Source organism: Eretmochelys imbricata, chromosome 6 (assembly GCF_965152235.1).
Source record: "Eretmochelys imbricata isolate rEreImb1 chromosome 6, rEreImb1.hap1, whole genome shotgun sequence".
In the NCBI taxonomy this organism is placed as follows: Eukaryota; Metazoa; Chordata; order Testudines; family Cheloniidae; genus Eretmochelys; species Eretmochelys imbricata.
The window spans coordinates 17,230,037-17,257,487 of NC_135577.1; the positions used below are offsets into that span (position 1 = coordinate 17,230,037).

General features: G+C 45.0%; 1 protein-coding gene across 1 annotated transcript; it reads right to left on the reverse strand.

Moving 5' to 3' along the window:
- Window positions 1-1,079: 1,079 nt before the first annotated feature.
- On the reverse strand, window positions 1,080-26,416 carry LOC144266403 (acyl-CoA (8-3)-desaturase-like). Its single transcript, XM_077819856.1, has 12 exons — window positions 26,183-26,416; window positions 16,031-16,141; window positions 15,293-15,490; window positions 13,837-13,938; window positions 13,482-13,610; window positions 8,315-8,375; window positions 7,025-7,098; window positions 6,362-6,459; window positions 5,711-5,807; window positions 4,977-5,056; window positions 4,616-4,741; window positions 1,080-1,131 (listed from the first exon to the last, which is right to left on the reverse strand). The coding sequence occupies exons 1-12, from the start codon at window positions 26,414-26,416 to the stop codon at window positions 1,080-1,082; spliced, it is 1,362 nt and encodes a 453-aa protein (XP_077675982.1).
- Window positions 26,417-27,451: the final 1,035 nt, after the last annotated feature.

The following is a 27,451-nucleotide window of genomic DNA, read 5'->3' on the forward strand; positions in this document are numbered from 1 at the left end:
GAGACAGCACCACTCAGCTGCAACTTTGGGAGTCCCTTAAAGCTTCAGGTAGCACCATATAGGTAAGCACTAAAAGCCACAGTATTGATGTGTCTGTGACATCTTTTACACCTTATGATACAACAAAAATGAAATCACTCTACCATATATCTTCCTCTGAGTCTTGCAAGACTCCTTCTCCTAAGCTAAACCTCTAGAGGTATTTTAACAGCCTAACTAATGGACTGGGGATTCCCCTGGACTAATGTATATCCTTATCACACATGTAATATCAGTATTTGCTCAATTAACCCTTTTATTCAACTGAATTTGCCTCAGGCAGGGGAGAAACTGCTTATACTCTTTTCACTGGAAATTGCAAATGGACAACTAACCTGAGATCGAAGTTCTCTACTTGTTTTACACACACATACATATATATGTGGTCCACTGAACATGCCATATCAGCTCTAGTCTCATGTCTATGCTCTTGTATACTGCCTCTGGTTTCATGGCTAATCCTGCTTGGTGTTTTCACCTCTATGGTCTTGCATCCATCCCCACCCTGAGTTTTGGCCCCTCTAATCTCATGTCCACACTATTCGGTCTCGCATCCACTTTGTGGTTACATACTTAGTTAATAGATTTTAAATGTATACTGTAGTCTTTAAAGGCTCTTCCTTCTTTTTCTCAGCACTGGTTTTTCTCCTTATTTCTCCACATTCTCCCTCTCCCCAGAAAGTTTTACACTGTCCCCATTTTCACTTTGACTCTGTCACACTAGGAAGAAGCTGGATAGGATTCACTGCCACATTCACTGCAAGGAAAATGTCAGCAGAGAAGGGCTGCGGTTCCCATTGCTAAAGCCACCTTTCCCGTTGTAAGGTTAACCCCTAGTGGTCCCCATATACCCATACCACACCTTATAGAGATAGAATAGGAGAAAAAGTGTACTATAAAACCCCACACTCACACTGGAACTAAGTCCACCAGCCCTCCCACTGCAGCAGCTAGGCCCACTCATCTCCCTGAATCTGCTTGCCCTCCTCTGCTGTGTACTACATCTTCATGGCAATCAATCCCATGGGAGTTGCTGCTGCTTATCCATGCAGATAGGCATCAAGCCAGAGTTCCCCCGAATCCTTCAGAGAGCTGCAGAGGGGAGAGAGTTAGAGCCCAATTAGTCAGCAAAGGAGACTGAACATAAAATCAAGAGAAAAAAAATACAGGGGTGAGACAGAACGCAATAATCTAGTGTGAAGCCCCATCTCCCCGTTGAACTCTGGAAGGACAAGAGGTGATGGGCTCAGAGCATGCGTGACAGCATTCAGCCACTGGACTACCTGAGAATGCTGCCTCACAATATGAAGCTCTTTCTGAGGTTTCTACAGAGCTTTCTAGGCCATTTTGCCACTGCTGACTGAGAAGTACTGATGAGGGAAGCACATATACCAAAGTGCCCAGAGGAAACAAAGCATCAGAGCTCTGACACTCTCCAGTGAGAGAGAGATGGGGCAGGAAGAAGAAATAAATTTTCACTACTGCTTAGAAACAAACCCAAACATGTAAAATAAAGTTGAAATCAATACAGGCAAAAGAAGCCTGAACCTCAGCTTTTTCCACTGGGAGAAAGAACTCTGCTGAGCTGTTTTGAATACCCACACCGACTAAAGTGCAGCCCAACAGTGATAGGGGCTGATATCAAGATCCAGAGAAATCACACTCTTCCTCCGAGGGATTACGTGCATGCTAATAGAGAGCCCATATACAAACCAAACCAAAGTAAATTTAAAAGACCAGTGATAAATCGAGTACAAACTTACTCAATAGTAGCACATTATTGTACATCTAAATGGTTTGCCTAAGACCAAGTCCTTGTGTACTAATCATGAAACCAAAATTATGTGGCAGGACCCCTTAATTCTACCCCTTTGTTTGTCCATTTTAGGCATTGAATGAGGCAAGGGTCTGGGGCAGGGGGGACTGTATGTGATCATGCAATTAAAGACATCATCATAATGCATATGGAAAAGATTACAGAACTATGGTTGTACATTCAACTGCAAATTTGGTATTTCCTAACTTTCAAGTTCTTGACTTTGCAAACTAACTAATCTTTTCATGAGGTTGTGTGTGTGTGTGTGTAATTTCCTAGGTTTTTCTTAAAAAGAAAGGTAAAAAACAAATTCCATTATGTGCAACTCTAATAACCTACATCCCTCCTCCAAAACCCATCATGAATGATCAAGAGGGTTTGAGCCCTAAACCTTCACAGGGCATCACAGGATATTATTACTCAAGTTACCGAACTAACAACATTAACTGGCAGCAGGAGAACGTAGTTTTCCCAGAAGAGGGAATAGGGGGACAACCCTGTCCCTCTCCCCTTCTTCCGCAAAGTTGGAGTAGCTCTTGACCCATGTGTTCCCACACAGGAGGGACTGGCCACTGTTACCCTGTGCTGGGTGAAGGATAGTGCTTGGAGAGAGCCCAGCCTCTGCCTTCCTTCCTGTAGGGGGGAGTTGGGGGAGCTTCTGGCCCATGTGGGGCCTCAGTAAGTGTAAATGGGCCACTGGGGTGGGGGGCGAGAAGCTTTAGGAGAGAGACAGCTGCTGGCTGGCTGGCCATACCATGCCACCCTTACTTCTGTGCTGCTGCCTTCAGAGCTGGGCACCCGGCCAGCAGCTGCCACTCTCTGCTCTGGCTTCAGAGCTGGTTAGCAGTATATGTACTTGTGTGGTGGGAGCCATGGGGGAGGGAAGGCAGAGCGTAAACGACTACAGACACAAAGAAGCGGGGCACGATAAAATAAGTTTGAGAACCACTGCTTTATAATGGAACATGCTGGGCAATGTAAGAAGAGGGATCACTACCAGCTCCCCCGCATAATTATTCACATGCAGTACACACACACAGAGCTTTTATATAGAATGCTTGTAACAGGAGGTGTTTGTCCTCACTGTCTCTTGATGTTCTTTTAAGGGTAGCAGCATAGAACCAGGAAACCCACTGAACTCGCCTTATGGAGAAACACAGAAGAAATGGACAAACACAGAGAAGAAAGATTCAAAGACAGGTGGAAAGAGCTGGAGGAGGGTAAAACAATGGACATTCTGTAGATTTATGCAATGTGAACACACAAGGGGACTTGCATAATATCATTTGCTGCTATTTGCACAGCCACCTAGTTGTATCATACGGACCTAGGCCTAGACTGGAAGCTATGATCTAGAAGTGAAAGACTCAGTATCCCATTCTAAGGCAGCGGTTCCCAAACTTTTTGCCGTCGTGACCCCATTTTAATTAATTATTTCCTTCCAGGACCCCAGACAACATGGAGGATACTATTTTGAAAAGCAAAATGGGTGTCCTCTGCACAGTACGACCTTGCATAAATGGTACTTGTGAGGTCACGCCATATGGGGGGTGCCATTTTGTTCTACCAAATTGCATTTTCTGCATTGCATGATCCTGTATGTATTATGCATGCACAGTCACAATGTGCAGACCAAAATGGTGTCCTCCACACACTAGGATTGCTGCAACTGACGGAAGAATCCCATGCACTGCTACAGCCTAGGGACCGAATGGCGAGGCAGCAGTTCTGCAGAAAAGGACCTAGGGGTTACAGTGGTCGAGAAGCTGGATATGAGTCAACAGCGTGCCCTTGTTGCCAAGAAGGCCAATGGCATTTTGGGCTGTATAAGTAGGGGCATTGCCAGCAGATCGAGGGACGTGATCGTTCCCCTCTATTCAACATTGAGGAGGCCTCATCTGGAGTACTGTGTCCAGTTTTGGGCCCCACACTATAAGAAGGATGTAGAAAAATTAGAAAGTGTCCAGCAGAGGACAACAAAAATGATTAGGGGACTCGAACACATGATTTATGAGGAGAGGCTGAGGGAACTGGGATTGTTTAGTCTGCGGAAAAGAAGAATGAGGGGGGATTTGATAGCTGCTTTCAACTACCTGAAAGGGGGTTCCAAAGAGGATTAATCTAGACTGTTCTCAGTAGTAGCAGATGACAGAACAAGGAGTAATGGTCTCAAGTTGCAGTGGGGGAGGTTTAGGTTGGATATTAGGAAAAACTTTTTCATTAGGAGGGTGGTGAAGCACTAGAATGCGTTACCTAGGGAGGTGGTGGAATCTCCTTCCTTCAAGGTTTTTAAGGTCAGGCTTGACAAAGCCCTGGCTGGGATGATTTAGTTGGGGATTGGCCCTGCTTTGAGCAGGGGGTTGGACTAGATGACATCCTGAGGTCCCTTCCAACCCTGATAGTCTGTGATTCTATGAACCCTGTCTGCTGATGGTGTGATCGACTCACAATCTTTAATGTATTTGTTCTCAATATACACCTGAGAGCCCTATTAGCCTATTTTACAAATGGGGAACTGAGGCACAGAAAGGCAAAGTGACTTGCCCAAAGTCACTGAGGAAGTCCTGGCAAAATAAAAATTGAATCTGGGTCTCCCAAGTCTTAGGCTAGTGCTCTAACCACTGGACCATCTTTACTGTGAGTCATTCACAATCTTGAGTCATCCAGTCCCAACCCACCTATACCCTGCATCCCTCTGTCTCAACACCTGACCCCATCTTGCCAGCAATTATTGCACCAACTCTTTCTGTTCATACTTACCGCAAAATGTCTGCAAAGCCAGTGAGCAGAGGCTTGCTCTGGTACTCGATGTCATGTTTGGCACATAGTGACTTCACCAGGGGGGCCACCTTCCAGTAGTTGTGTCGTGGCATCCTAGGGAAAAGACTGTGGAGAGATAATGAGGCTGTTTCAATAGGATCTAAACTCTTCAGTGCTCTGCAGAAATCCCATCCCTCCCGCAGGGGCCAGTACTCACTGATGCTCCATTGAGAATTCCTGCCCTTTTTGCTGGATGCATTACCTAGTGGTGCCCCTGGGAGTTCCTTCCCCCTCCTGCTGAGACCCATTGCCACTCGTGCCCCCTGGGAATTTCCTCTCCTCCTGAGGTGCCTATACTCACTGATGCTCGATTTGGAAGTTCAGGTGCCCAGTTAACCAGTCGTTGAACAGGGACTGATCCACGTTGCATGTCGCCAGGAGCTAGGGGAGAAAAAGAGAGAGAAATGAGCATAGATCTATGGAAGTGGATTAATTGGTACCAACCCCTGACCTCCACTTTCCTCTAACTTGAGCAGGGTTGCCTGGGTGTGGTGTGGAGATTACAGTTCCTTGTTCATTAGAACAGGGAGACCAGGCCTGGGTGAGAATGGCATGCTAGGATATGGAATAGTTACTGCATTAATCAGGTCCTCACTCAATAGGAGTGACATGACCTCGACAGTTGGACCGGCATAGACCTGTCCTCCCACTCCTTATCTCATATCTTCTATTGGGGAAAAATGGCCACAGGATCAAGGAAGCAGAAGGGAGAAAACTATCAGAGCCTCTTATGCAGGGAGAACTGTATGTGAGTACTCTGGATCAGGCAGCTTCTACCTGCCAATCTCTTTGCTTCCATGTCTATATGTTCTCATTCTGGTTTTTACATCAATGCAGTCTCATCTAACCCCCAGTCAGTCCAGGCTTCATTCCCACACCTTCCCACACAGATGATCACAAGTCTCCTCTCCCAATATCTCATCATCCATGGGCTCCTTGTTGACCTTTATACCGACTGCAAAATTTCATGTATGCTCCCTGTGTCCCTGACCTGGGATTCACACCCACAGACCCTGGTAAAAGATTGTCTCTTACCTGTGTAGAGAACCAGTCCATATTGTTATCATAATCAATGTGCATAGGGATGTGGTTCAATTGTGATATCCAGGTAAACAAGATACTCTCTAGGACGCTGTGCAGATACAGACAAAGCAGTCATTGCCACATACAGTCACAGCAGATAGAGACTCACATCAAGCCAACCCAAGAACTGCAACCCAAGCCAAATGTTGCCAGATAAGACCCCAGTCCAAACCGGCAACAGATAAGTAACTGGCCACCTCATCCAAAGCACTGACTGCTCAGTAAAATGCCCATGCAAACTCGCAATGGCCAGTAACATGCCTGCAATCTCAAACCAATGTCTGCCTGGTAAAGCACTTTCTGGTTAGTAAAAGGCCCCCCTCAGACCCACCAGAATGAGTGGCTACCAAGTATAACTTCTCTCTTATGTTCCAGCCAGTGAGTTGTCAGTAAAAGGCCCCCACAAAAGTGAGGGCAATGTATGGAAAACATAATTTGTACTCTTATAAGAGAGAAAGCAATGATAGGGAAAGGGAGAAAAGCAGAGTGGCCAGAGGCAATCACAGATGGGAAGGAATGCACTATGAGGGCAGAGAAGAGGGGTCAGTCAGTCAGGTGTGAGTACCAGTAGGCAGAGGGAGTCATGGCTAGAATGAGGATTACTTGAGCAGCAGGAGGAAACCCAGGACACCTGTCACTCCCAGTAAGGGCTCGAAGAAAAGAAAGAATCGGATGAAGTAGGTCAGAGTCCAAGCTAGTTCCTGTGAGACAGAAGGAGAGAAACCTTCATCAGGACAGCAGTTTACAGCAGAACAGTACCTCACCACCATCCCGCAATGGGAGGAATAGAAGCCCCAAATCCCCCCATGTAAGGCTCACTCTGTGTCTATCCTTTGCAGCTCTCCTCAATTCTCCCATATCAGTGAGGATACAGCTTGGGAAGTTCCCTTGTAACCTGCACTAATGGTCTATGTATTGTGGATTTCCCCCATTACCTCACACCAGAGAGAGTGCCCAGCCTGAGAAACCTCACCCAGAAAGGCCCACTCACTGTTCCTGCACTATAGCTTCCCTCAACTTCCGTGGAGTAGCAGGAATCCAGCTCAAGAAATCAATCCTCTAAGCCTCACTGGCTGCCCCTGCATTCTAGTTCCCTTTCACCACCTCAGAGCAACATGAATCCAGCCCCAGAAAATGCCTTGGATCCATATGCTGTAATTCCCCTCCACCATTCTAGACAAACAAGGGCCTGGTCCTAAAACCTCCTCAGTTAGAAGAGCAGCTGCCTGTTTGCAAAGGTTTGTGGGAAATGCTGAATGCACTTACCCTCCATAGTTTGCGCTGGAATATGAAGTACAAGGAGTAAAACTGGAACACTGGAACCACAAGCAGGGGCATAGCTGGAGAAGAAAACAAGAAGAGTAGAGACATTAACAGCCTCACCTAGTTAATGAACACCCTGGAAACCAGAATGAAAGGAGAGCTCTGTGCAGTGCTCATCACCAAACTATGCTTCCAAGAGATTTCGCTCCTCATCTTCCTTCCTTACTCTTCTCCTCACTCCCCTTCCTTTCTCCCTCCATTTTATACACTCAGAGGCCAGCAATCTGTAGACAAATCTCAACTTGTGCCTGCTTCCAACTGAATGCAAATCGTACCATCTCCCTGCACCTGAGAGTCAACAGGTGAACCTGATGCTACACACCATCTTTCTGAACTCATCAGTGCTTCTGAATACCCAAATAGCTACAGCAGTGAAATTGCACTCTTCTGTCCACTGGTAGCCTGGAGAGTGCACTCCTTTTGGTCAGATTTGGACTTGATCATGATGAACCACATTTTCATGACCTCCAGGCTTGACTTCTGTAATGCAATATATCAGAATGAGCGCAATATCCTGTAAAGTGTTCCAGCTGCCTCAAAATGCAGCAACCCACACACATATCAACACAGACCATGGACAGTGCATGACTCTGGCACTACACTGTATGCCAGCTCCCTGTCAAATACTGAATGAAGTTCAAGGTTTTGATCCTGATCTTTAAAGCCCTCCATTGTATTGTTCCTATCTCCCTGACAGCCCATCTCACTCTCCATAATCTCCACCTTGCATTAGAGCTACATTTGTCTGTAATAATGGAATTGTCAATCACCTCAGCAGCACCTCTCCACCTCTGGACAGAGACAAAGACTCTTCTGAGTAATAACATTTGTATCTATAAGGTGCTCAGATAGCATAGTGACGGTAGGGAATAGATGGATTCTCCCTCCATCCCCTCCCCCCCACCCCCATCTCCTCTCCTCCATGACTAGTTAGTTTCCTTTAATCTAGTTAGTTTCCTTAGTTTCCTTTAATCTGTCCCTCTCATTTTATCTACTTCTTCTCAATTACCCTCATCTCTCCTCTCTTTGCTTTCACCTTTTTGCCATTGCTGTGTGTCAGTTGCTTTAGCACATGAGGTGACAATTTCAGCCATAGATTGTGTACCCCAAGCACTGTAATCTCCTATAAGGCTGACATGGGAGAGAAGTCCTCTCAGCCCCTGGGATTATTTAATGTAGGAGTTGGTGGTGATCATTAGACAAGGACCTATTGGGCAAAGCAGGTGTACTCACTGATGATGAAATAATTGTGCTGATGATTGTAAGGCAGAAACTTCTTCTTCTTCATGCCGAGCTGTAAAAAAGAAGGGATCATGGCAGGTCAGCTGAGCAAGAGAAACGCCCACTCAAATTTCATTGCCTCCTCCTCCTCGAGATACACCTGCTCAGAGATCTAAATCCATTGAATTACAACAGCATAAGGAAGATCAGAAGAGGCCTCATTACATCATTATATACTATTTCACACACAGAAAAGGAGTACTTGTGGCACCTTAGAGACTAACCAATTTATTTGAGCATAAGCTTTCGTGAGCTACAGCTCACTTCATCGGATGAAGCTCACGAAAGCTTAAGCTCAAATAAATTGGTTAGTCTCTAAGGTGCAACAAGTACTCCTTTTCTTTTTGTGAATACAGACTAACACGGCTGTTACTCTGAAACCTGTTATTTCACAAACAATGCAATATAATAAACATGTTCCCTACAATCTCAAATACATACATGTAGCATCTTGTAATTTTTTTTCCACTCTTGCATACTTAATGTCAGTGACATACTGGTCCAGAAACTTTACACCCAAAATTGTCTTCTGTCTAAGGAGCATATTCTAGAAGAAGATATAAGACCAGATGGCCTTATAGAAAAACCTGAAGGAGGGCGCCAATTGGGAGGAATACTTCACAAGATTCCAGTTGAGGAGTTTTCTCCAAATTCTTCCTTTATGATGCAGGGTTCACCATCCCTCCAGAAGAAACTGGAGGGTCATAAATTGTGGATATTGGAGATCTGCTGGCAGCCATTGTCACAACCCAATGGCCCCCATCCTCAGGGGGTCCCCTGGAGAAGCAAATCAGAATTGTACGTTGCTGACATGGTTAAAGGCATTGAAAAGTATTCTGGGAAAGGTTAAAGGTGTGAGTTCCTTTGCAGATTGCAAAAGGCTGAAGAGAGAGGAAAAGAGAAAAGAATGGATTAACTTGACAATTCAGCTAGGCTCGAAGATAAGGGGCGAAACTGCCGCTCAAGGCCAACGCACACACAAACAAGCTCCCTGCTGCTAAACAACCAAAAGCCTGTGGGAAAGGAGAACTGAACCAAACAGACCTGAAAGGGGGGGGTGCAAAACTAATAAGAATGTGAAGCTCAGCAAATGGTAACATAACTGTCTCGTGACCCTGAAGCCAATGTGTTTTGAGGAAACCAAGAAAGTCTCAGAAGGCCAGTTTGGACTGGTACAGAGAGCACGGGAGACAAAGGTCCCTGAACGGAATGCCCCCAAAAGACCCCAGGACTTAAAACCCTCCTGAGAGCTAAAGCAAATTGGAAATCAACAGAGGACCCTAAATGACCCGTGCACGGAACAAGAACTCCTGTCCACCCTTCCCCCTCTTCTTCTTATGTTACACCCAGGCTTGGCCAGCCTCGGGTAGTGCGGGTGTGAGTATGAAAGTGGGTTAGAGCTTGGGGCACGAATGCTTTCTTCCTTCCTCTGAGTGACATGAGGAACATCCCCCCCACCAGCACTCTCTGCTGTTATTTTATCAATAACACTTTAAAACTCAGTTACTTGGTGTGCTCCATCATCTCCTCCCCTAACAATCCTGTGGCCTCAGCCTAATCACCTGACACCTCAGGCAGATTGTGAACAAAAATCTGTCACACCATCACCATTTGTGCTAAGGCCCTGTGCCTCCACACTAGCTCTGCTGCCCCTGCTCCAACTCCACCCAAGTTTTCTAGAAGAAAGGCCACCAATTTCTGCACAGAGGGGGCTCTATGAATAGGTTAATGCAGTATCTGTCCACCACTTTCCCTGCAAAGTTGCTAGCACAATGCCATACCTGACCTCACCTACTGATCTCAGGACCCATGTGGAGGGGCATGTAGCTGCAGACGTGGCTGATTTCCCCACTCTTCCATGTGAAGTGGGCGAGAATCAAATGTGAGGGGGACCCTCCATGTGCAGGTCTCAGATGCCTCATCATGATTAATGGCAATAGTGGGTATTGGCAGATCTCTCCTCCTGCTGCTAAGGATAGACTCTTGATATTCATTTGGGTTAATATGGATACCTCTATGCTGCGGCTGGGAGCGAGCTTCTCAGTGCAGTAAGACAGACATGCACTAGCTGTGCTCAAGCAGCAAGCTAAAAATAGCAATGTTGCTGTGCGCAGGTTGGGCAGTGGCTTGGGCTAGCTACCCGAGTACTCAGGGGGGTCAGGTGGGTTTGTATTCCTGCTGCCTATGCTACCCTGACTACACTGCTATTTTTCATGCACTAGTTCAAGCAGAGTTAACGCACATCTGTCAGCCCATGCTGGGAAGCACGTAGATGTACCCTTTGTCTCTAAAAAGGTCAGTGATATACACATACACACATTTGTTATAGGAAATAGAGCTTAGTTCTGTCACAGTTAAGTGATGTCACTCCAGCAGTTAATGAAGTTAGGTTGTGTGTCAAAGTTCCTCCTCTGCCTTCGTGGGTCCTGCGCTTATTGGCAGATTTGTTCGCCTCAGAGATTCACGGCAGCCCTCAGTTTAGCCACTTTTGCCAGTGGGTCAAACCTGCCGTTCACTCAGTTAACCTCATCACTGGCCAGTATGGGGAAAAGGAAGGAGAACAATCCCTGCAATCTCTGCTGGTCCACCTAGTGGATAGGGGAACAGGCCAGGGACCTTCCCCTCTGGTGGGACCCACAGTCCAGGTCAACTTCTCCTGTATCCAATAGGAAGTTGGGGGTGGGTGGGGGGAACCCACGCCCGCCCTCTACTCTGGATTCCAGCCCAGGGCCCTGTGGATCACAGTTGTCCACAGTGTTTCATGTAACACCTGTGTGATAGCTACAACTCCCTGGGCTACTTCCCCATGGCCTCCTCCCAACATCTTCAGTATCCTCACCACAGGACCTTCCTCCTGATGCCAGATAGCGTTTGTACTCCTCAGTCCTCCAGCAGCAGCATGCCCTCTCACTCTCAGCTCCTTGCGTGCCCCACACTGACTGAAGTGAGGTCCTTTTTAAACCAGGTGCCCTGATTAGCCTGTCTGCCTTAATTGGTTCCAGCAAGTTCCTGATTGTTCTGGAACTGCCCCTGTTACCTTACCCAGGGAAAAGGGACCTGCTTAACCTGGGGCTAATATATCTGCCTTCTATCACTCTCCTGTAGCCAACTGGCCTGACCCTGTCACAGTTGGAACTGTTAGATTGGTCTATAAGGGGGAGAGGTACCAATAAGTAGCATTGTGCAAAGCTCTAATACAGTGGGTGTTAGATTGTGGTGCATGGAACACAACCAGGTGATCCACAGAGCTGCTTTTGTCACAGTGGTGAAGCACCAGGAGGCATCACCGCTTGAATACTATCTGTCTTGATTTTTATACTAAGCCCATATTTTTATGGACTTTTTTATTGCGGGGATGCTAAGCCATATAACTGAGTGTTGCTCTTTGTCCTGAAGATAGTGAGATTTCTCATTCTCACATGTTCCACGGGTGAGAGTTCTGTCTCCAATGGTCAATAATCTCATCCTTCAAGTTGACGGTTCCATGGTACCACAGGAACATAGCAGTGAGTAGTCATAGTCTCACAGAAAGAAAAGATTCTCAGGTAACTGGGCTAATCCCTGGACAGTTTTGAATATTGGGACCAAAACTCTGCAAATCATTCTGTATTTCCTGGAGAGCCAATGCAGAGAGAGGAGCACAGAGGCAATGTGCTCTCAGAGGCCTTGGCTGATGAGTAGGCAGCTTGTGCATCCTGAACCAACTGGAGCTTTTTGCGGGGTCTGTGGTTCATTCATAGATATGATGAATTGCAATAATCAAGCGTGAAGTTCACAAATGTATGGATTACTGTGAACAAATCAGTGTATGACAGGACTGGATACACATTCTGACCAGTCATATATATAGATGAGGGCATTTTTAGCAGTCAGTTATTTGAGTATCTCAAAGTAGTGGGTGGGTCATTGCTTGCTAGGTAGCTGTTCATTGGCAGGAAGGGAACATGTGCAAGGGTCAACAAAGTTAGCAAAATTAATTAGCAAAGAAACAACAAAGTTCCTGTCCAGGGAGAGTGCCTGATACCCTGCTCCCAGGTGGAGAAGCTTCTCAAAGGAGGGAGAGGACTACAAAAAGAAAAGCAGGATGCCCCAAATGATCTTTCCCCTTGCTCTGCCCATGGCATTCACGACATCTGAAGAACAAAGGAAGCAGCATTGGACTATGGTAGCGATCCTAATGGAAAGAAGTTCAGCCAGTAGAACTGCTGAAGCATGTGGGGAGAGAGACTTTGCTTTGGATTTACTCATTTGTTAAATTAGGCATTAGTTGCATTTTACCTTTATTTTACTTGTAACCAACTCTGACTTTTATGCCTTGTTACTTGTGTTCACTTAAAATCTCTTTGTATTTAATAAACTTGTTTTATTGTTTTATCTAAACCAGTGTGTTTGGACTGAAGTGTTTGGGAAACTGCATTTCAGGATTTGTGCACATCATTTTCTATTAATAAAATGATAGACTTTCTATGAGCTTGTATTGTCCAGGAGAAAGCTGGGCAGTACAAGACGTACATTTCTGGAAAAAGCCTGGGATTGGGAGGGTGCTAATGTCACCCTGCAGTGTGGTTCAAGAGTGGCTGGCTGCAGCACTCACACTCTATAGCTCAAAGTGACTTACATTCTGAAGGCTGTGTGAGAGCAGATCAGGAATGGTAACTACTGCAGCAAAACAGTCTGAAGGGCACCCTAGGTAAGAGGGCTGAGGTGACACAGCTGTTCATCAGTCTAGATTGTATCCTGGGCATGTCACAGAGAGGAAGTAGGAAAGGGAAATTAATCTGGCGTCTTAAGGAGACAGAGGTGAGAATCAGCCCATCCTGGTGTGTGGTCCACCTATCTGATATAGGCAAATGTAGGCCACAACAAAAGCTCTCCCTCATTTGCTAGTTGCCTTTTGCCCTGTTTTCCTTTCATCTTCTATTCTCTGTTTCTCTCTTCCTTTTTCTGTTTCTGATAGAACCCAAAGAGATTTCAGGCAGCAGATCTGTATCCCATCCTTGCCCCTTGCAAGATCCAGTGATTAGCTTGTTCCCAAACATACACCCTCCTGATTTCAGATGCTTTTAGCATCATATCTTTTCAGTGGTCTAAATAATTCCTAACCCACGCCCACACTCACCTCCACAGAGAGAATCTTTCCCAAAGCAAACAAGGAGGGATGCATTGCAATATCAGGGTCCTTTTGGAAGCAGTTGGGCTTGGCATGGTGCTGGGAATGATGGAAAGACCACCACTGTGCTGAAAGCCCCTGCAGGAAAGGAGGAGACCACAGGAATCAGACTACAACACTACCAAAAATTAAATCACCTCATCTGTCACATATTAACCATCTTCCCAGTGTTGCACCACATTCTTCTAATTACATGTACAATGCAGAATGTCAGTGTAATGCCATCTAAACTGAAAGGGAACCACCCCCAATGGTTGATCAGTTTTGCAAAGCAGGGTGAACACCCCCAGTATCAGGCACTTACCTTCAGATGGCTCATCACAAACTCATGAACCAAGTGGTTCCATTTGGTACTGCTGAAAACTGAAAGGTGCCCCAAATCGTGCTGCAGAAAACCAGCCTGAGACTGAAAAAGAATAGGATTCATTCAACAAACAGGGCCAGGTTTTAGCACACGGCTGCATCAGGGCCAGGGTGGTGGTATGCTCAGTCCTACCAATTCCTTGAAAACTGGGAGATCAGTGCTCCCCAACTCAGTGAGACCTTCTCTTCCTAGTACCAGGGAGATGTCCATTCTCTCGAGTGATGTTCTCTCCCTGTACAGTCAGTGCAAGCCAACCCGATGAGAATGCCCTCTGCTGGTATGAAGGAAACCTTTTGTATTGTCAATATACTCTGTCCTAAGGTACCCCTCTGTGTGCAGTGTCCCCTGCCTGAAATCTGTTGAGACTCCATTCAGTGAACTCAAAGGCACTCGCTCCATTTTCACTATCAGAGCATTCAACCCCAGATTGGTAAAAACGTGTTCCTGGTACCAGTAAAGCATTTTTTTCACACTACCAGCTACTTTGGTGGGACGAGAGTAGTGGGTGAAGGGAGGGTTGTGAACTAAGACTGGAGCTAACTCTACAGAAGTAGTTTGAACTCTGTAGAAGAGTACCCTTCCTTTAAGGAGAACCCTCCTCTGGCCTCCTGCCATCTCCTCTGAGCATTAGTAATGCCAAAGGACCAACCAGGCAACTATGTCTTTCAGTGCTTCTGTGTCCTCAGCTCCAGGGCACCTCATGCTCCCATTTGGGACTCAAGAAAAAGCTTGGTTCATACACAGAATGTGTCTCGAAGTTCAGACTCAAAAGATCAAAGACCAGAAGCAACCTTTTTGTTATAAGAAGAAGATTGTGTGGAGTGAAGTTGTCTAGCAGACTATGGGAAGGAGATGTACTGATAGTTCTGACTTTATTCACTCAGTCAGAATAAAACAAAAGAAATATTCCACAGGGTTGAGTTCACTACATGCAGCATCTCTGCCTTAGGCTAACTTCTTTACACAGACTCCTGGGAGAAGCTGTGACTAGAGCTGCTGTGAGCCCCTTAGAAACTGCGTTTCTGCATCATTGCCTACTGTACTTCCACCAGCTGGATAAGGCTGAGGACTTGAGAAATTGTGAGCTCCCCACATCCATCACTCCTATGACATTTTCTAAGGTGCCTCTGGCTGGGCAAGACAAGAACTCCAGTAACTGTGAACTCCCCCAAATCAGGATTCCAACAGCATTTGCAGTCCTCTGAGTACCTCTATCTGAACCTTTTATCTTTGGTATTGATACAACCTCAGGTGAAGAAAGAGCATCCTGCTAGTCAGGTGACTAGTCACAGGAAAGATAAGGGGGATGGCCATGTAATAGGAATATGTGACTGGCCCCAAGTGTAAGGAAGGGTAAGCTGGTCCCAAACTACATTCTGTGGGTTGAGAACTTTACCTGAGAAATGGTCAGCAGCACTGTAGAGATGAGGAAAGGCACTAAAGATGTCCCAAAATACCAAAGAACAAACCATCCAGCAACATCCAGCATCAGAATATGCAGGAGAAGCAGGAAGAAGAAGAGGTGGTTGGGGTTGAGGAGTCCCATCCTTTCAACAGTGGTGTGCAGCTCCCGGAAATCCTCTACAAGCAATTTCTGTGGGGAGACCCAAAGTTACAGCACTCTTCACTCTGGGTTGGCAAAACAACAGCTTAAGGAGCCGGCAGGTTTACCCTGCTTCTGCTCTGCAGAGAAGCCACCATGGCAATGAAGGAAACATTTTACCAACCGGTTCTATACCCTCTGAAAGGAGACACTGCAACACTACGGAACAGCTGACAGGTTCTGTCAACCCCATTGCCAGTCTTTGTACCACTGGGGAGATCCTGTGGCTGACACATTCTTCCCTACTGTCGCTGCTATGTGGGATTCACTGTGGGAATTGTGTATTGGGCAGAAGTCTGTGAGAGACTGGACCTGCCATTCCCAGTGTGAGTCACTATGACACCAGGGGAAGCTCTCAGCCAATGTTTCTTCAGCCTTCCTCCACCAGACACTCTGGTTTCTATATGCAATGTGAAGTCTATTGGGGGTTCTGACAGACTGCACATGAATGGAAATGTGGATTTGCATTTTTCTAGAGCATCCTCCCAATTCCAGATCCAGTTGTGTTTCTGGCCTTTTGTACAAACTCACATTTTTGGTGGGCTCAAAGCTTGGTTGATCCAGGGCCAGCTCCCCGATCTGCAGTGAGCTCATGTACTTTCTCACCAGCCCCTTATCAATGTGAAATGCCTCAAAGGGATCCTGAAAAAACATACAAGTGAATGGAGTGAGAAAAATCCCAGAAGATATTACGCTAACATCTTATTAAGAAGATATTAAGCTAGCCGAAGAAAATTATGTTCCATCTCAGCAGGAAGCAACTCTGGATTAAAATTCAGTAAAATACTGTATGTCTTCTGTTCTATTCTGCATCTGAAATCAATACATTAAAATACTCATTAAAAAAAAAGTTTAACTTTTATAATACCCTAAACTGAGTATGCCTGCAACATTTAATTACAAATGTATACTTTCATATAAAACTCAATTTATTTCAACATATTAAATCATGTTAGATCTGTTTCAAACATGAAAAAAAAAAAATCACAAAAAATATCAAAATTGTTCCCCTTTCACTGGGTTCAAAACAGACCCCTTTTCCTTCCTTCCTTCAATTATTTGTGAATTTTTAAATCAAAACATTTATCCAAAACATTTTTAAAACGGTTATCAGTGTTTCAGAAATTTTGTAAATAAAAAATTAAATTATTTACAATAATGATTTGTATGAAATAAAAGTTTTGATAACCATTTCCATCATGTTTTTGGTAACCCTTTTAATAAAAAAAATGAAAAAAAATCAAAACATTCTGCAAAAAATGAAAAGTTTCAAAAAGGTGAAGTTTTTTGGGACAAATTTCGTTTTCACAAGGTAATATTTTCCATGAAAGTCTTTTTGTTCAAAAAACTTTCAGTCAGGACTATGTGTTGTATTTAAAAATAGCTTCAAGAAAAAATCCCTACGATAAATCTGCGCTCATACATTTACTCTTAAGATTACTGGAGATGTGGCATTAAAGGGGTATAAAAATTGGTAAGAAAGAGTCATTCTTGGTAGTTTGGACAATGTTCGATGGATTCAAAACATCTTGCTTCATATCTGGGTCATCTGAAAGAGATGCTCCTATTACAGAAAAAATAATCCTTGAAAATTTGAAAGACCTCCTCCGGTCTCTTTCAACCCTAATATAATATAACAAAATATTTTGAGAGAAATGTTCATTTTGTCTCATTTTAAAAGTATCTTTAGTATCTAGAGCTTTAGTATAATCTATTTGAAAATATTGGTAAAACGTTTCCGTTAATTTATTCAACAGACATTGTGAGCACCTTAAGGCAGGAACTGTCTGTTTGTACAGTACATAGCACAATGAGATCCTGGTCTATAACTGGGACTCTTAGGCACTACTGCAATATAAATTAATTGTTAATGTTATCAGTAATAACACTATCTGACAAACTCTAATGGGACTTGATCCTACTCCCATTCAAGTCAATGGAAAAAACTCCCATTCATTTTGAATGGTGAAGGATTACGCCTTTAGTATGCATCAACTGTCTTAATAATAAAGCTTTAGACAACTCATTAACTGACACAGAGAGAAGATGGGTGGGGTATTAGACCAACTTCTTAGAAGATCTCTGTGTAGCTCAAATGCTTGTCTCTTCTGCCAACAGAAGTTGGCCCAATAAAAGGTATTACCTCACCCACCTTGTCCCTCTCATATCCTGGGACCAACACCACTACAACAACACTGCAAACAACTTGTTAATTGCCAGTTTTACAATATTTCAGTTGGCAAAATGTTGTTAGAACCAACAGGCTCCACATGCCCTCCAGATCCAGCCACAAATAATTTGAACAAACCCAGTCGCGAGCTTCCATGCTCTTTGACCTTCACGACATTTTGCTTTGTGATCCATTAGAAAATACAGAGGAACAAAGAAGTAGGATAGCAGAATATTTTTTTTAAATGAACCTGCTCCTTTGTCTTTTGTATTTTCATGACACATTTTCTTCTCCAAAGAGCAACAAATTCTCTTTCTCCTGTCCTGAACCTCACAAATATAGATAGATTAGATAGATATTAATGAATGAATGCAACAAACTAACAAACCAAAGTTCAGGAACAATATTTAGCTAGGCTGTGCCCTTCTGGCCCTGATCTCCGAGTCAATACTCACAGACATTGAAATTCTGCCCGGCTTTAGGTAGCCACTGACAAAGAGGCACCTGCTGATCCTCAAGAAACCTCAAGGAGGAGTCAAATTCCTAGCATCACTTGAGTGGAAGCCACCACGTAGCACAACCTCCAGAAGATGCTGTGATAGTTGGAAACTGCGGGTGGTGTTTTGAATCAAAGATGCCATTAGCATCACAGCATATAGGCACATTTATTAACCATAAATCTATGCTAGTGATGCTGGAGTCAGGACTTGTGGTTGCACATTAACCAGCTGAGTGCTTTGAGAGAGAGGGTATGCTCAGAACCAGAAATATGTACTCTCACTTTGCCAACATCATCCAAGCCAAAGTCAATACCATCTGTGAAGTGCTCTCCATTTCTTCATTCTCCTCTCCCTCCCCTCCTGAATTTCTGTCTTGGAATCCAGTTTCTTTTATTATGTCCATCTCCAGCCTCCAATCCCATAACGTATTTCCTCAACCTTGTCCACTCCCAGTCATTCTCTTATCCTAAATCTCTCCTCTGGTTTTCTCCCCTCTACCTCCAAACATGCAATTATATCTCCAATCCCAAAATATCCTTTTGACACCACTTGTCTCTTTAATACCCATATCCCTCCTCTCCTTCACCTCTAACCTCATGTGAGCAGTTTACTTCTGTGCCCTCCATTTCCTTTCCTCCAGTTCTCTCTTTGACCCTCTACAGTATGAGCTTCACTCACTTCAGAGTAATCTCTGTCACCTATATCCCTAATTACTCTCTCCTTTAGCTGTTTCAAATGGGTCTCTTCTCCATCATCATTATCCTTGACCCCTGCCATTTCAGACACAGTAGAACAAAGACAGAAAAAGTTCCAGTGGCAGAAGATGAGGCTAGACAAATTTGGACTAGCAGTAAGGCACATGTTTTTAATGATGAGGGTAGTTTACCATTGGAACGACTTACTAAGGGCTCTGGTGGATTTTCTATCAATGGAAATGTTTAAATCAAGATTGGATGTTTTTCAAAAAGATATCGTTTAATTCAAACAGGAATTAATTCAAGGAAGTCTTATTGCCTGTGATGTACAGGAGATCGGACTAGTTGATCACAGTGGTCCCTTCTGCCTTTAGACATTACAAATCTCTGAAGCAGACACTTCTCTGCCCAAGGCTTCCATTGTTCTCCACTTTCTTGGTATCCTCTTACGTTTTTGACTTATCTTTCTAGGACCTTCACATACTCCTTTCTCTATCAGAGTCCTCCAGGTCTCTCTTCTTTTCCTTTACATTCTCTCCCTTGGATAACTATATTCAATGACTCTCCCGGGTTCGGGTATCACCTCCACGCTGTTGTTTCCCAAATTTACCTCTCAACCCCAAACTATTACCATCAGTCCAGTTCCACTTCTCCACCTGTTGCCTATATTCTCCCCTTGGAAATCTCATAGCTACTGAAAAGTCAATGGGCCAAACACATTTCTGATCTAAGATCACTGACTTGGTGGGGTTTCACAAGGACTAATTTGCTCCAGTTTCCTATCTTCCAAGTTGACATCATGGGCATCATCTTTGACTCTTCTTTTTGCCTTTCCTCACATACAGATTCTGCAAACCCAGCCACTTATTTCTCTACAACAAACTAAGATTTCTGAGTAAAGGAAAGATTGGGGAAAAAGTACTTCCCCTCCTTGTGACCTTTTCTTGAACCACTTTACAGCCAAAATGGCACAGGCTTGAAAGCTGAAATTAGCAGGGAAACAACCCATATCGAAGGGCCTTTGAGACTATATATACACTGCAGCAGGGTGGTGTAATTCTCAGCTCAGGCAGACAGACACATGTGAGCTCCGCTCAAGATAGTGCACTAAATATAGCAGTGTAGCCATGGCAACATAGGCAGTGGCTTGGGCTAGCCAGTGAGGGGCTGTGTCACCACTTGCCCTGCAACCTGGGGTGCCTCCAAACCTAAGCTCCTCACAATCAGCCTGCAGGTCCCACCCACAGTGTCTGTGTATAGTCACAGCCCTGGTCCACCAGCTCTGACTCTAGCAGACTGCCAGCAAATACCAGCCACACTCTGGCTCCCACCAGCTTTGGTTACTACTTGCAGAGTGACCCCAACAGGCTTCCAGTCCCAGTTTTTGCCCCCACAAAATGTGTTCTGCACAGTCCAGCCCTCTCCTGGACAGTCCGCTGGTCTGGATTGCACCCCATACTGTCCTACTTACCCCCTTACTAGCTGGGGCGGGTGGTGTGTCTCATTCTCTCCCTCTCATGTTCACGACCCTGCTCCCCAGCAGCTCACTCCCCCATCCCTCTGCTTGTTCCCATCTCTCCAGGTAGCTCCTAGCCCCTCCAACTGCCCATCCCAACGCCATAGAACCTGCTGGACCCAATATTCTGCCCCATCCCTGCTAATGGGGCATCACCCAGAAGATTCTGGTGCCTGTTTGAGCAGCTGGAGGGAGGGTGCATCCCCCATCCCAGGCGACACAGACTGACCAGTGCCCAGTATTGGTAACTGTCCCGATGTTTGTGGGACAGAGCCTGAGTTCAAAGGACTGCCCCACCTCCCTCTGTGCTGTAAAGTGGTTCTGTTAACAGCCCAGTTTTTTCCTACTGGGTCCATGTATGGTGCTGGGCTTGAGGCAGAGCTGATGCATACTTCAGGTGGCAGTCAGGTGGCCATATCTCCCCCAAGAGGACTGGAGCCTCTGCTATCGCACTGCAGAGCTGACAGCAGAGGCAGCACTTTGTGGGTCACCTACAAGCAGCCATGACAGCAGCTTGGAGACCAGACAGCCCTGCAGTGCCTCATGTCTATCCGCAGAAGGGACTGTGCAGGCCCCAGACCCAGCCAGACATAGAGATCAGAACAGAGCAACAGAAAGATCCCTGAGCACACATAGCCCTGTTGCCTGCATGCACCAAGCAGTGGAGCTGAAGGCAAGAGAGACCTGGAGAAGGGGTCTGGTGTCTGCACTGGCCTGGACCTGCCACCACATTCGTTCCAACCCCCTGTATAGCAGATGATAGTGCCAACTTGGCCCACTCATCCCTGCCCAAGTCATTACTCAGGATTAACGCCAGCCCAGGCCAAGGAGTTGAATGTGCAAGTGACCATTGATGCTGGTGTTTGGACAGGGTGGGGGATCCTCTTTATGTATATTGGGGATTATTTTTTCCAACATGTATTACTTTGAACATTGAATTTCATCTACCGTATTGTTGCCCAATCAGCCAGTTTTGTAAGAGCCCTCTGCAACTCTTTCGTAAGAGCCCTCTTGCAATCAGCTTTGGATTTATCTCTCTTGCAAAGTTGGAAAATAATACAACTTCACTGTTCACCCCCTTTTCCTGATCATTAATGAATATGTTAAACAGTACAGGTCTCAGAAACCAAGGATCTGCACTGTTCACCTCCCTCCATTGTGAAAACTGACCATTTATTCCTATCCTTTGTTTCCTATCTTTCAATGAGTTACTGATCCATGAGAGGACCTTCCCTCTTATCCCATTTCTACTTATTTCCCTCAGAACTGTTGGTGCCAAATATCACAAGACTCATGATAAAATCACTAGAATTGGCAACACTATTGTAGGCCTGCGACTTGTCTTAATTTTGTCAGCCAACACGTTTAGTCAGTACAATACAGGACTGGAAGTTAGGAGAACCCAGGCTCTAGTACCCGTGTTTGTCACAGTCTTGCTATGTGTTCTTGCACATGTCACTTAAGTAGTCTGTACTCAGCTTCTTTGCCTAAAAGTATGGATAATAATCCTTACCCACACTTGTAAAATGCTGTGAGATCTTCAGATGAAAGGTAATGTGTTAACCTAGAGTATACTTATCTCAGGGCTAGATTTTTACTTTAGGCACAGTCCTGACCAAGCTGCACCACTCCAACTGTATGTTGGGGTGCCTTGTGACTCTGAGCCACACTTCTGAACCACAATTCTTTCCTCCATGCTCAGGAGACCTATACCAACAGTAAACTACTTCCTCCTCATGCTGGCTCAGCTACTCTGGCCGATTCACTTGCTTGGGGTGGTAGTAAGCAGGTGAGTAACCCCACTTACTCCTTTATAATTGAACCAAATGTCAAGGTAGCTTACTCATGGATGTAGGGAATTTGTTACTCCCTTTTAGAAGTACGCAGTGCAGATAACAATCTAACCCTATGTATATAAAGCACGATATATAGGCAAACTGTGTATTTCTTAATAATTGTTTTGGTGTATAAGTACTATGGCGACAGACATGTTACATATAGCTATAGTATGATACACTTTAATGCTACCCACACCTTATCTGGGTACAAGGAGCACAACAATAAAGCAGGGATGGAAAGTGAAAGCAGGTGATGGCTAGCTTTTGGTAATGGGCTGATCAGGGAAGGAAGAGAGAAGCTAAGATGGGGCCATAGAGCAGAAAGGGCATGCAGAACATCAGCAGTTCTGTTACTGGAGCTGACAGCTGTTTGGCATTATGGCATGAGGTAGCAAGACACCTTATGTAACTGAGTAGGTTGGATACGCCTAAGGCTACTAGTTTCTCCATTTGCGTGTTCCTGTTGGACGGCCTGGATACATAGACAAAGCAGGAATGACGACATTATCATTTAGACTAGTCATTGTATCTTTCAAGGTGCTTCTATAGCCATGACCGTAGTATCAGAGTGTCTCAATCTTTTATTATATGGATCTGTACAACACCCCAGTAAGTTAAGGAAGTGCTATTATCTCCATTTAACAGATGGGAAACTTCAGCACAGAGAGATTAAGTGACTTGCCCCATATCTCACAGGGAGGCTGAGACAGCAGGTACTTGAACTACTGTTCTCAAGTCCAGTCTACTGCCCTAGCCCCTGGGATATCTCCTTTCATTCACCTGATGGCTGTAGAGTGGCAGTAACATCTAATGGAGGCAAAGTCTCTAATGCACCTTTTTGAAAGGATAGTACTAACAAAGAAGAATCATGAGCCACATTCTTAAAAGGACCATGCACTTTTTTTGTGAAAGAATTTTATTTTAGATTTCCTTATTACCTCTGGCCAGCAATCCTGGGGTTACTGTAGAGAAAGTAATTGTGCTATTAAGGAAGTACATTCAGATCAGTCTCCTTTTGTAAAAAAACAAAACAAAACCCCACACGTAAGCACACAATCTGATCATGAGGAGAAAAAACAGCTTCCTCATGAATTCCTAGCTCTACTACATCCCTTGGAGAAAACCCACCCTCTGAGAATAAGGTAGTCAGCATATCAGAGCCACCCAACTTCCTCACAAGCTGATTAGCTGACTGGTGGTTACCTCTTTCCTCTTGATTCCACTTCCCCTATCTGAAAGTAGGCAGGGAGCTCCCTGCACACTTCCCTCCATGGTGAGAGCTTCAAGACCTTGTATGAGATGGACAAGGGAAGGAAACACACATGATTCCTTCCATCCCCTCATCCTTCTACAGTGAACCCCAGTCCCTTTTATTTCCTGCTTCTATTCCCACAGGCAAAAATCAGACCAACACACACAGGATTGGTGATAAGGAGGTGACATCCAGTTCTGAAGTAAGGCTGATATTTACCAGTATGTCTTGACTTGTATTTCATCACCTTTTCTAAGGAATATTTCTTTAAATCAATAGTGCTCCTCTTCCTTCTTATATTTCTCATGCTGCCCTCAATGCAACTCCAGGGATGCTGGAGCAGTTTTTAATAGTGGGGTGCTGAGAGCCATTTAACCAAACTGTAAACCCTGTATATAATGGAAACCACTTCAAGCCAGGGGGTGCTGCCACACCCCCAGTTCCAGCACCTATGTGCTATTCCCACCCAACCAGTCAGCTTTTTGGTGTGAAACCAGCTAGGAGTAGTGCACAGCTGATAAGATCAAGGTGTATGGATCAGCTTTCAGGGTAGGAAGGTACAAACAGTGTTCTAAAATGCTTCAAAATTGGAGGTTTACATTTTGAAATTTACTACCAAAAATGATAACCCAGCCCTATGGATTGGCTAACATATCCCAAACACCAGATGTGACTTATATGCGGGAGCTGAATGTGCAAGTGCAGTTATTTTTATATATATATATATATATATTTTATATATATATATTTTTAGGAAGATTGGAAAGGGAAGCAGGAAGAACACCATTTTTACCTGTTAATTTTGTTTCCCAAAACACAGTTAAGAGGCAGGAGAACCAATGAAATTGCAGACATCTTTAGCCCCTTTCCTTTCTCAAGTCCCCCAGCATCTGATACTGTATCACTTAGCAACAAAAATGAATTATTAGCCATTTAAGGAAAGGGTGAGAGAGGAGTTCTTGCTATTAAAAAGCCAAAAGGAGAAAGCGAATAAAAGAAGTGATAGCCACTCCAAAGGGGAACAAGAAATTAACTTTTATATGAAGAAAACTGAGCAGTAATACAAAGAAGAATTTAAATGCAATACAGCCATAATGTAGCTCAATGATTTCATTGGGACTGTAGGTTGTAAGATGCAGCTGTATTTTCAGCCACAGACCAACCGTCATAAAAACTCCTAGGTGAAGAAGGTGGATGAATCAGAAACAATTTAGAAAAATACCTTTTGCTAGTAAAAGCTGTCTCTCTCTGATTGTTTCAGGTTGGGCAATAGCCAGCTGCCCAAGTCACAGAGGGTGGCATAAGACTGGAAGCCCCTGAAACAGGGGGTTACAAGGGTATGTTTATGGTCTGCCAGCATACACTGATAATAGGATGTCAGATAATTGAATGTCTGAGACTGATTTTAAAGAGGCATATAAAGTGACATCTACAGTTGGGCGCTAGGGACTGAGAGCAGGAAGCATGGCCTATGGAATATTGGGTTTTGGCTTTGTTTGTCTGCTCAGGGATATCCTTTCACATCTACATAATGTGCCAAGAGTTAACAGATTCTTTTCCACCCACAGAAACAGGAAACTCATCTCTTAGGAACCTGTGACTCCTAGTTCCTCAAAACGGCAGAGTGTTTTACCAGCCAGTTATTATTTCTCCCACAAGAATCCCTCTGTCACGGAGGAGGGAGGGATCTGAGCAAAAAGAACATTTGTTTCTATCTATGGGCATTAGGGGAGGCAGTTTCCTCGGCCTCTCAACTCCCAGCATAAACCACCTCAAGTGACACATCTGTCTATGGGCACCACACTCCAACACAGATTGAATAGGGAAGTTCCGTTGGCTAGAAGTCACCTGAAGTCACCAGCCTAGTGATATCAGTGATATAAAGGATCAGATAAACACTGTGCAGTTTAGGGTGATCGCAGGCACAAATCTCTCTCATATCACAAGTACCTTTCTCCTCAGCCTGCAGTTCTGAGACCTTGCCCCTTCTGTTGTCTTGATAAATCAATCATTGTCTATAGCTCTCCAATGCAGCTGTCTTAACCCTACAGGTTTCAGAGTAACAGCCGTGTTAGTCTGTATTCGCAAAAAGAAAAAGAGGACTTGTGGCACCTTAGAGACTAACCAATTTATTTGAGCATAAGCTTTCGTGAGGACAGCTCACTTCATCGGATGCATACTGTGGAAAGTGTAGAAGATCTTTTTATACACACAAAGCATGAAAAAATACCTGCTCCCACCCCACTCTCCTGCTGGTAATAGCTTATCTAAAGTGATCACTCTCCTTACAATGTGTATGATAACCTGGATTTGTGCTGGAAATGGCCCAACTTGATTATCATACACATTGTAAGGAGAGTGATCACTTTAGATAAGCTATTACCAGCAGGAGAGTGGGGTGGGGGGAGGTATTTTTTCATGCTTTGTGTGTATAAAAAGATCTTCTACACTTTCCACAGTATGCATCCCATGAAGTGAGCTGTAGCTCAGGAAAGCTTATGCTCAAATAAATTGGTTAGTCTCTAAGGTGCCACAAGTACTCCTTTTCTTTTAACCCTACAGAGGCCAATTACTTGGGCCCTCCCCTCTGCTGCCACCAGCATGGCATCCTGCCCCACACAATAATTGATAACCCAACTAACCCACCCCCTGCGCCCCAGTTCAGTTCCCCGCCCTACGCTCGCTAATAAACCGGACGCCTCTGCCGCTCACCGTGGCGTCCTGCCCCGCGTAGCTGCTGATGACTCGGGCGCCCCCCGGGTGCCGCCGGTAGAACTGGCTGATGTCATAGACCTTCCTGTCGATCACCAGCCACCGCTCCTGCTGCGGGTGCCCCCGGCCCGTGCGGAGCCCGATCTCCTCCCAGGTGAAGCGCCGCGGGGAGGAGCTCACCGGCTCCGGCTCCGGCTCCTCCATCCCCGCCTTAGGACCCCGCAGCGGAGCCATTCCCCGCCCGCTGTCTCACCACTGAGACCCACTAAGCCAGCTGCTCCCCTCTATCATAACCAAACTGCGCACTGTGAGCGAACCGACCCGCCTCTGCCGCGCCCGTCCCTAATCTATCCGCCTGGACATGCCCTGGGGAACCCATTGGCTCACGAAGGCCCACCCACAACTTCACTTCCCTAAAGCTGCATCCCATCCCATCCCTCAAGAGCCCATTGGTTGCCCGGCTCTCTTCAGTCCTAAGCCAACTCACTGGCTATCCCGGCAATCAATCGAGCAGGACAAATCCCAGCCGGGCACTTTACTACTTTATTTTTTAAGGGGGCCCACGTTGCTAAAATCACTCCCATTCGCCTTTTCCCGCTGAGTCTGTGGGAGCAGGGGAGAAGAGCTGGAATCCCTAGCCTGAAGCTGCTGGTGGAGGGACAGGCTCAGGCTGTCAAGTGAGACTATCTTGCTGCCACCAGCTGTGGCACCTGGTAGATTCCCCTCTGAGCTTCAATAGCTAGGACAATACATAATGAAGGAGACAAGGTGGGGGAGGCTGCAGAGGTGCAACACATGATTTGACTAGCCTGCAGAACTTTTACTTCTAGTGATGATGCACAAAATAGAAAAGAGCCCCGACATGGCTGTCACAGCCTAGACTGAGTTTTCAGGCCTGGCAATTAAAAATGTAGTGTAACTTATGTTACATTTGATACAAAGGTCATTGAAAGACAATAAACATGAAACCCCACGATGCTATCTTTACAGACCCTTTTCAGAGTAGAACTACACTTTACATTACTTTGACCCAGACCATGACAAATTTTAAAGATTGTCATTAACACTTTGAATTGTACCTGAAGTGAACGATGACCAGTAGAGTGCATGGAGCACGGTGTACAATATCATATAAACATATAGTCTAATATACAGTAAATGTAGTATGTAGGTCCTAGTCCCAAGATGCAGGCAGGGATGGGTGTTTTGAAATATTTAATAGACATTTTTAAATGGCAATCGGCAAGTTAATATTGAAAAGCCATACAA